Source organism: Mobula hypostoma, chromosome 9 (assembly GCF_963921235.1).
Source record: "Mobula hypostoma chromosome 9, sMobHyp1.1, whole genome shotgun sequence".
Classification (NCBI taxonomy): domain Eukaryota; kingdom Metazoa; phylum Chordata; class Chondrichthyes; order Myliobatiformes; family Myliobatidae; genus Mobula; species Mobula hypostoma.
Window position 1 is genome coordinate 113,210,651 of NC_086105.1, and position 11,085 is coordinate 113,221,735.

Here is an 11,085-nt window from a genome sequence, read left to right on the forward strand (position 1 = left end):
AGTCTATTACTTTAATGCTTTTTCATCAAAGCTTAATGTTGTGATTGCCATTGCCTATAGGGCACCAAATGGTACTTAATTGTCTGATTTATCATGGTTCATTTCCCATCACAAAATCGAGTAGTGATTGCTCTTGTTAGGTTTCTCATCTTTAGGATAGGTGAGGAGTTTTGAACAAATTGTAATATTCCCATTCCATTTATTTCTGTTACCTATTTACTGTATATTTAATAGTTAATTTGGAAACAGTTGGGGAAAATTTTTATTTAATTTCTTAATTATTTTGATTAGTTTTTATACTTGTGAATCTCCTTGCTTTTCTTTCATTCCAACTTATCGTTTCCTGTTTAGTCTTCACAGTCCAATTTTTCCCTTCCTGCATCTTGTCCTTCTTTTTCTTAACCAACACAAAATTACATTAAAATGCTCAGCAAGCCTTAAAGCATCTGTGATTCGAGAAACTGTTCGTATTTCAAATGGATGATCTTTCATCATATTGTAATATTTCTGTTGTTTGGATTTCTTTTGCTCTGTGTAGCTCCTGAAGGGAACTTGTCTTGTTTGGATATCTTAATATCTGAAAGGCATTTGGTTAAAGCAGCACCACCGTCAAACCCTTAAGAAGTTGGAATATTCTACAGCAGGAACTTTTTCTGTCTGGCACATTCTTGACCTTTTTAAGAAGTTTAATTTCTCCAGTCCATGTTTTCATTTGCTATGAAAGTTGAATCAGCATAAACAAGTTGTAACCACGCATATGTGGAAATACATGAAAGAAGACTGTCATCTTCACAATCTATGGATTCTTAATAGGACCTAATGTCTTGCTTTACTGTTTGTAGCGTTGCTGATATTTTTATCGTTACACTTTATTATCGATAACAGGGTTAATGAAGCATGGTTCACTTTGCTTTAATTGTAAATAAAAATATACATTCTTTACATAATAATTACATAGAATTAATAAGTAGGTATACTAGCCAAAAAATAAATAGCTGAAAGATAATGCAACAACAAATATACTCAACAAACTCCACAGAGTGGTAAATTCAATATAGAGAGTAAATACAATAATCTTAGACAACATTTTATGTTTCATTCTCAACTGTGGCCAGAATACAAAGCAGACAGAAAAGTGGTCTTTGCCTTTTCCTACTTTCACTTTTAATTGTAATCAGTTGTAACAAGATTGTTTTAAGTTTGTTCCAGTCAGTAATGGCAAATGCCTTAGCCCAAAGCTGGTCTAAAATTTATATTTTCCAAGTGGATAACTTGGATAATGATTTGGAGTGATAACTCTTAACGCTCTTTCTCCCCTTTTCAATTACAAGCCACTGAGACAACTTGATATCGTAATCCCATAAACACTGAGTTGAACTAAATTAACGGAGACATCCAGTTCTGCACTACGAACGGCTTTAATAATATTACATTTAATAAGATCTAATAGAATTTGTACTCATGATCAACAATGCCAATTGAGATTCTTTGTTGCTGAACAAGTATGGTTTGAACAGAATTGATAGTGATGCCTTAACTTTACAATGCATGTGTTCAGTATATGTGCCCAGATAGAGTCTTCAAAGATAAATGTAGGAGATAGCAATATCCTGAAATAATCTTCTTCTAAGGATTGTGAGAACAGAACATGAATGAAAATCTGGAAAGTAAAATATTTTACTGGTTGTTTTCATATAATTGTCGATTTAGTTACAATCCATTGTTCCCCCTAATCTCATCAAAGAATGATAGAATTCATGGAATGCATACTAGTAAACTATTCAGCCCATTTAGTGTGAGGTAGTCTCTGTGAAATATCTAGTCACTCATTTAGGCAAATATCTATCCATATGTTATTGAGCGCAATAACTCAATTTGCTTTCACCATCCAATGGGCCATGAATTTCAGGTTATTGTAATTTACTACATGAAAAAGATTTGTTTTATATATTAATCCCGAATCTTTATCTTCTGCTTCATATTCAAAGCATTGTCATAAAAGTTGGTTTCAAGCAAATCCACAGTGGATTGTTATAGGCAAACACCACACTATTCATTCTGAGATTTCTAAACCTTCATTTAAATCCTTCAGTGAGTTCTGATTCTCTCCACTTATCAGTTAAAAAGCAGAAGTGGGTTGAATCCCAGTTTATAAAATGGACTGTATTGTAATGCTTATCACAGTTATGCAAAAGGAGATCAGGATGCTGTAGCTGTTGCTTGAAGCAGAATTGGAATCAGGCTCTGGAAAATAAAATGAAAAACATTATGTTAGTGGTTACCTTCAACAGGTTCCTTCAAATCTCATTGAACATTTTAAAAATTATATCTTTTATAAATGTCACATCAGTGTTTTCAGAGTTCATTATCTCTTGCATGTCATTTGTTTAAAAACCAAATTTTGTCAACTGGTTTGATACACAATTGTGTCGTGGCCAATTTTGAATAGCAATGATTGTGAGTCAAGAGGCACAAGAGAGCATAGATACTGGAATCTGGAGCAGCACACATAGTGCCTCCATAGATGCTACCTGACCCTTGGAGTTCCTCCAGTGGTGTGTGTGTGTGTGCACAAATATAACTGAAATGATGACAATGTTTCCAATATTATAATATAAAGTTATTAGCCACACTTAGATTCTACCCAGTTTTCTTGTGAGTCTACAAAAGAATAATATAAAAAGAGACTTACCTTTGGAAAAAACTATATTTCCAATTCCAGCTAGTGATGGAACTCTCTGTAGACCAATTCCGAGACTTTCCACATCTTCAGGTGAGTGTGTATAAATCCATCGCATCACTATTAAATCTTGTTCATTTGTTTTAAGGTCATTTAGATTTCTTCCAAGTAGTTTACGGATATCATTAGCAGAGAGTTTCTGATAGAGAAAAAATGGCAGTAGAGAGACATCAACATTATGATTTCACTTTCGTCTATAATCAGTTGTCACAGGAGGATATTGTGAAGCCAGTAACATGTGCAAACAAAATGTGCAAATAGGACAATCTCAAAAGTAATTTGACCAAATCACAGTTGTGTGAATTATTTTATTCAGATCTATTTAACCTCATTTCCTGCATCTACTCATATAATATCTCCCATACCTTTGTGTTCAAAGTTTAATTCATTAATGATATGATTCTGATGGCTACTACTTCAGTCCTGGTGTTGTCTCTTCAAAGGTAACTACTGTAAAGTATTGTGTCAATGGTTCTATGAATTGTTTCAGATGGGTTCAGTTGATCTTAGGCTGCAATAAAACCAATGAAAGGGAGTAGGCTGCTTGTTTAACACATTTCCTATATTCATAACTGAGCTGGAGAGGCAACTAAATTTTTCTTCTACATCCTTCATTTAATTATAGGATAGAAGCCTTGAGTTTACATAATCCTATTTCAACTTTATTTGAAATATCAGTAACTCCTCCTGCTGTGGAAGAACTGAAACTTCTTTTGCATCTCCAACTCCTGGGAGGAACGTAATGAATCTTGTCCACTAATGGTATGTTAATTTTTTTGTTAATTAATTTGTGAATTTATTACTATTTCAGAGGCAATATTTAAAATCAGATTCATGCAGAATGCAATAAAATATCAAATGATCGTTCAGATACCTACTTCTACTTCCTCTGGATTGAGTGTGCTAAAGGTTGCATAGTCCATGTTGATATTTCCATCAGCCAGGCTCTTTAAATCAGTTACTTTTGCGCCAGCTTTAAGAGAACAGAACACCCAGCTTTCTTATTATTTGTAGTATAAAGCATTAGTAATAACAGCAAAATTTGACATAGATTTCAGTGGTCAGAAAAATACATTTTTAAATAATTCATCAAACGTTGCATCAGATTGCAATGAGACTTACGGATATATGGCTTGATGAGAGGATAATAGGCACTGAAATTATTAGCTTGATCTTGGAAAGCGGTTTTTGCAATTCCATAGATTATATCCTTCTTTCGCTGAGTGCATGCAGAAATATTTAATGGTTTGGCTCTCCTGCAAAAAGAATGATAGCAATGCCATCTGTGATCCAGGAGCTTAACCGTGATTCACCTAATTCATTTCAAGCTCCTATTGAATTCTCAGATTTATTGCCTGGCCATCAATCATTTGATGCCAATGCAATAATTTTACATATGGAACTGAAAGAGCAGATAGCAGGGTAGTTTTAGACAACACTCACTTTAATTCAGCAGGAGGGATTTTTTGAAGAATCTCTTCACTCAGACCGCACAAAATGTTACCATCGATCGCATTCAACACAGGTGTATTCAGTATCCCTTTTTTCTGAACATAATTTGTGAGAATTGCTACTGTCTGAAAAGGGAAAAAAAAGTATGGACTTAATTTTCTAACTTGTTAATTCCTTTCACACTTTCAAATTGCTTTATGAAATACAGTATGTCAGGGTGTATTGGTTGAACTAAGATCATTTGCTGCTAATATCTTGTGTTTCCTGGCAATCCAAGACTGAAACAGAAAATTGGTCATCATGGTAGTGCAGCAGCTAGTGCAATGCCTTTACAGCTTGGGGCGTCAGAGTTCAGATTTCAATTCCAGTGCTGTTTGTAAGAAGTCTCAGTATGTCCTCCCCATGGAATACATGGGTTTTCCCCTCAGTCCAAAGACATACTGAGTAGGTTAACTAATTATTATAAATTGTCCTGTGATTAGATTAGGGTTAAATCGGGGTTGTTAGGGGTTCCTGGAAGGGCTGGAAGGGCACACTCCATGCTACATCTCTAAATAAGTAAATAAATAAATATGTGCAAACTTACTTCTTCAGATATAAAGTGACTAGTTCTGCATTTTCAGTTACCCTGTTGCTAAAATCACTAAACTGTGCTAGAATTGAGATTCCTGAAGGGCAAAATACACACAGAGGCCACTTTATTAGGTACAGGGGTGGTATTCCACTGCTGTAGAACATCCACTTCAAGATTCAACATGTGCGTTCAGAGATGCTCTTCTGCACACCACTGTTGTGATGCGTGGTTATCTGAATTACTGTCACCTTCCTGTCAGCTTGAACCAGACAGGCCATCCTCCCCTAATCTCTCCCATTAACAAGGTGTTTTCGCCCAGAGAACTACCGCTCACTGGATTTTTTTTGTGTTTTTTTTGCAGCATTCTTTATGTACTCTAGAGACTAATGTGTGTGAAAATCCCAGGAAAGCAGCACTTTCTGGGATAGTCAAATTACCCTGCCTGGCACCAACAATCATTCTATAGTCAAGGTCACTTAGATCACATTTCTTCCTCATTCCAATGTTTGGTCTGAACGACAACTGAACCTTTTGACCATGTCCGTATTTGTTTATGTTTTGAATTGCTGCCGCATGATTGGCTGATTAGATACTTGCATTAACAAGCAGGTGTACCTAATAAAGTGGTCACTGAGTGTACCCACCTGAGGTTTATTCTTTATTCAGCAATGTCGCTGTGAATGACCCTGAATAGCGATAATATCAGGAAGTAATATCTGTCAGATGAATAAAATAGATCCCTGTTCCCTCAAAGAAAAATATTTAATGCATCTGATGAAGAAAATCTTACCAATTATTGGACCCTAAAATTAATTCTATTCTGTCCATCATTGCACAGTAACAATTAAAGCAAATGTTTAATTCAATATTAAGTGCAAAAATTGTAACAAATCATACCGTATTAAAATTTGGACTGTTAGAAATAACATATGCAAGGGTATTCGGATCTGTTATATTCCACGTGCTAATTTCCTCAGCTCCATACACAGTGATAATGAATCCCAAATGTAGAATCTGCTCTTGTGGCAGTCCACCTGGATAAAGCTGTTTCAAAAGTTCATATTTATTGAGTCAGTTTATAGTTTAAAAAGTTCCAAAAAAAAAGTATATTTTCAGCATTTTCCCACAAAAACTTTATTCCCAAATATAACTATGTAATAGGATTGTGCAGGCTATAGAGCATAATGGTTTACAGCGTATAATGCGTTAGTCTTTTACTGACTAAGTTCTCACCCCTTTGTACTCCATGTTGCATCTAGTTATCCTTTCCTTGCCATTATTGGCTCTTACAGGAATATTTTGTGAAATCTCGTTAAATTACTCAATATGCTAAGCAAATACCTAACCTTCCAGGCAACTGAGGTCCCATTCAGTTTTAAACAACCCTAATGTGGAATTTGTATTAATTGTGTCTGCACTGGAATTTGATTTGATTTGATTTCCAACCCATTGATTAGTAGTCTTTGAAAAACGAATCTCCTGTAATACATGGAGTACAAATGGTACTGTGAGCATTCAGGGGGAAAAGGATTAAAAGATTATTTTCATATCAGGTTGACTTACATCTTCTAATTTTTTCTTCAGAACAAGAAGCTGAGTTCTACTAAAAGCTATATTTCCCAGTTCAGAAAGGTTTTTAGACAGCACTTCCTTTTCCAAACAGGCATCCAGCTGCTCGGCTGTATATCTTGCCGGTAGATCAGGTTCGCTAGTATCACTCTCCGTTATGAACTCAGTGGTGCAGTCTGTGAAAGTAAGCACATTCCTTGTGTGAGTAGCATGTCTAAACCGAAAGTGAGAGATGAAACTAATCAGAAGGAAAACCAGGCCATCCTGCTTACATTTAAAATTTTTCTGGAAATATCTACTATAATGTAAGACCTAATACAGGAAGAATGGGCATGAATTAAAATGGATTATTCCAAAGATCAAAAAGGAATCAAATACTGTAATTCAGTTTAGTTGCGATTTGATTTGAATCCACAAAAATAGTGATTGTAACAATTCCATTCCACCTTCAATGAAAGCCACAGAGTTCATTGCATTTGTGAAGGGTTAAGGGATGATTTGGAAAATGCTCTTTACATTCAGGTAGTGTGCAGGGAGGTGGGCTTGTTTCATCAACATGTCATTGCTGAGAACATACTGCTCAAAGCATTGATGCACCTGGTTTTTGCACAGATGTCAGCTCAGGAGACAGGGATTACGGGGCAGCAATTACATCACATTAATCACGAGATTTTTTAATGCTAGTGAGCAAACTAACTTTTAGACACTGAATCAGTAAAAAAATTTAATTATGTATTATACTTACTAGTGGCACGTTTTACTCTCCAATGTACATCAATCATCCTGCGATTTTGCAAATGCTCCTCACAAAAACTCTGTAGAATAGAAAACTGCACTTTTAATATTTGTTATATATCACACTAGCTCAATAGAGAGTAAGCAAATCACAGATGCTTTGGTTTAAGCCTTTCATGATCAGTGAACTTGGGGAGAAAATTCCATTTGGATGGTTTCTATTATGTTTATAGATAGTGACAGAGCATTAAGCCTAATGTTTCTTTAAAGTTGCTGGTGAACACAGCGGGCCAGGCAGCATCTCTAGGAAGAGGTACAGTCAACATTTCAGGCCGAGACCCTGAAACGTCGACTGTACCTTTTCCTAGAGATGCTGTCTGGCCTGCTGTGTTCACCAGCAACTTTGAGGTGTGTTGCTTGAATTTCCAGCATCTGCAGAATTCCTCATGTTTGCGCTAACGTTTCTTTGCTGCCTTTCACATTTACCATCAAATGTTGTACAATAATTGTCATCAGATTAATTTTGGTAGTAATGTGATCTCTTACATTTATCACAGATTTATATTTGCTTTAGTTGAATGTGTAAACTGTCCTCTTCATTCAGAGAGCCACCACATGGAAATGGACGCTGTGGCACACCAATTCCACACTGATCATTCACATTAATCCTAATACATCCCAGTTTTTTTTTATTCTATCCACATTCTTATCAACTCCCTTAGTATTTACCATTCACCAAGGGTAACTTATTGTGAATAAATAGATTACTGAGAGGGAGAATATGCAAACAGCCAGCATCCAAGGTCAGTATTGAACCTCAGTCTCTGGAGTTGTGAGGCAGCTAATCAACTCGCCATACCACTCTGTCTCTTATATAAAGGTATAGAAATTCTGAGAAAACTGGTCAAGCAGCATTAGTGGAAAGAGAAACTGTTAAAGCTACAGGTCTAAAATCCTTGAGCAGAACAACAACTGTTTCTCTTATCACAGATTCTAACTGACCAGCCAAATGCATTCAGTTTTTACTTTAGATTTCAAACATCTATGATTTTTTTTTTCTTATTTTCATTTACTGCAAACATTTCTCTTACCAGCTTGGCAGTGAAAGTGATCAGTAAAAAACCTGAAAGTAAACATCGGAAGAATAGATTAAAATCCCATAAATCAACTCAAAAACAAAACCCACCCACTCCATATTTCAGCATATATAAGTATGCATACAGTGGTTAAGAAGTTGGCAAATCATAAACGTTTATCTATTAGAAGTGCCATCCATGATGTGTCACACTTTACAGGGCATAGTTTTTGGGAGTAATATTCATTTAGGTAGGTCTCTTATTTGCACCTGAGTAATGAGCAGTACCAATGGCTCATCAGATTCACTGCATGGACCATTCTCCCTGCTGTGGAAAGTACACACAGTTTTTGTGCTTCAAAGGTGCGGTGGCTTAAGCTCTTTTAACTGATTCCCTCAAGACTAGCTACTTAGGGTACCCAGCACCATTACATAATCTACAACGAATTGCTTACATTTAACACATTCTTCAAATTTATAGTTTGCATTAGGGCTGCTGATATTTTCTGAGATTATACAAGAGGAACTAAGAAGACCAACATACCAATGGCAGTAAATGACATGACCTTCACTGCTTTGGAAACGAACGGCGTTATTTTCTGCATCATTGCTTGCCAAAGGGGAGGGAGGGAAATCCTGTAAAAAGGCAAAAAAGAATCTTGATGATCTGATAAACAAGTGAAATGAAAATACTGTTTGCAGACCAAGCTGCTTGAAAAACTACTGGCCCCGAGCTGCATGTTTCCAACATCTAGTAGTTCCATAGATCAGCACCTTTTCTTGGCTGTCTGAGACCGAAGATACTGATAATTAGGAAAAAATACTTGAGAAAAAATATTGGAAAGGTATGGTAGCATCCGTGGGTTTATGTCCATTTTCATAATCTGGAGTCTGAACTTCATGAAGCCATGACCTTCAGAGTTGTGTTTAAAATCTCTGCACATTTCAGTGTTGTTGACATGAGAAGTCAAAAGAAAAATGTGTGGGGGGGGTGGATATTACATGCAGGGAGCATAGTTCAACTGATACTCCTTCTGGTGATATTAATGGAAGTTAAAAAAGAACAAATTTTTAACAAGGTCATCATCTACAATAAGCGCTTTGTCAATATGATGCTTATTAGGGCCTTGGGGTGCAAGTTTTACTGATTGTATCAGGCATATTAAAACCAGGAATGCAAACATAATTGAAGATGATTGCACCTCACTTGTAAATATTACAACTTCCCCACCTCTTAAGATGTGCATTTGATAAGCATTAAAAACTCATCATACAATTCTATTGCAAGAACTGTTTTGAAATGAGTATTAACTTTTGGAAAGACAGACATGAATGTAAGCATTAGGAGCAGGAATATGCTGTCTGGCCTCCTGCTCTGCCATTCTTTAAAGTCATGACTGACCTTCCACCTTAAAGCTACTTTCCTGCACTAATCTCTTTATTTTCTTAATATCTATAAATCCATGAATCTCTGGTTTGTATGAACTCAATTATAAGCAGACACATGGAGACACAACTGACCTAATGAGTCAGAATTCCTGCAGCAGCAAACAGCTGAAACTAGTCACCCTTTACCTGTGCTTGCCATCCTTCTTTCTGCATTTGCCAATGGCTTTCTTCTACTGGAGACACTAGAGATCCTGCAGATGCTGGAAATCTTGCGCAACACACACCAAATGGTGAAGGAACTCAGTAAGTCAGGCAACATCTATGGAGGGAATGAGTTGCTAACGCTATGCATTGAGACCCTTCTTCGGGACTCTAATGGACAAGTCCATACTATGAGCAGATGCCTCACAAGAGCTTCCTCAACAAAACTGGATCTAAATGATTTTGTGAAGCCCTATATAACACAGCACCTTCAAATTATGAACACCATAGCAATGCCTTGAATGTACTATTAAATATTATATTATAAAAACCACTAAATCAATTAACTATACTTAATAAATTTGAGTCAATTTGCATTTCAACTTCCTCACAACCTCTGGTCTCTTTTGAAATGAATAAAGCCATTGAACCTGCTGATTTCTCAGCATAACCGTTGGAAATTGGCAGTAAGTCATAGCCTGCTGCCGGGCTGCTGTCGGATAGACAGCTTCAATCAGCAGTGAGGAAGTTCAGAACTTCCCTACTTGCATACACAGAAGACATGAACTTTCTCACAACTATAGAAATAAAGTCTAAGCAATTCTGCAGTTTGCCTGAACTAATCACAACAAAGTCATTGGCAAAGCAAAACTCTGCAGATTTTGGAATGTTAAAAGAAAAGGGAAATTACAGTAAATACTCTGTAGCTCTGAAGATTGAGAGTTAGTATTTTGGGGCAATGGTCTTTCAAAATAATTTGGATAAAAAGTTGATCTGAAATATTAATGATTTTTCTTCCCCATATATGGCTTGACCTGCAGAGTACTTACAGTATTTTGTTTCATTTTGAATCAAATTAAACCTGACACTGGGATATTACAATACAGCTGACATCACTGTCATGAGAGAGTTAATTAACCATAAAATTATTTCTCAAAACCAATTTGCTTCATTTTACATTTAACTTATTTAACTTAAATAGAGACTATTTCAAATAATGAAAACTCACCTCTTGTCTTGTGTGAGACTTACTGAGCACTACAGAGCTAACCTACAAACAAGCACTGACAATTTATACCTAGGCTATCCATCTACAGCTTATTCTTATGCTAAATGCCAGGTGTGGCATTTACGTTTTTGGTAACGTATTCTGAATTCTTTAAAAAAAATTAATAAGGGTCATTGCTCTTGACGTTAACATTTGAGAAGATGATTCATGTATTCAGCTATTACTATTCCTAGCATTCAAAAGTGCACAGATGTCATGTAAGGTGTGCAAACATTCTCTGCATTGCTTTGTCAAATGTTATTACTTTTAAATTGCTGTTGTCTGTGTACCTTACACAGGTA

General features: G+C 36.0%; 1 protein-coding gene across 2 annotated transcripts; it reads right to left on the reverse strand.

Moving 5' to 3' along the window:
• Nucleotides 1–896: 896 nt before the first annotated feature.
• On the reverse strand, nucleotides 897–10,805 carry mslna (mesothelin a). 2 transcript variants are annotated; one of them, XM_063058941.1, is made up of 11 exons: nucleotides 10,745–10,805; nucleotides 8,690–8,781; nucleotides 8,162–8,193; nucleotides 7,081–7,150; nucleotides 6,330–6,511; nucleotides 5,664–5,810; nucleotides 4,184–4,317; nucleotides 3,863–3,996; nucleotides 3,619–3,713; nucleotides 2,693–2,879; nucleotides 897–2,244 (listed from the first exon to the last, which is right to left on the reverse strand). In XM_063058941.1, the coding sequence occupies exons 2-11, from the start codon at nucleotides 8,751–8,753 to the stop codon at nucleotides 2,150–2,152; spliced, it is 1,140 nt and encodes a 379-aa protein (XP_062915011.1). In that variant the 5' UTR covers nucleotides 8,754–8,781; nucleotides 10,745–10,805; the 3' UTR covers nucleotides 897–2,149. The 2 variants fall into 2 exon arrangements, with proteins under 2 accessions (XP_062915011.1, XP_062915010.1); XM_063058940.1 differs by lacking the exon at nucleotides 10,745–10,805 and adding an exon at nucleotides 8,920–10,698.
• Nucleotides 10,806–11,085: the final 280 nt, after the last annotated feature.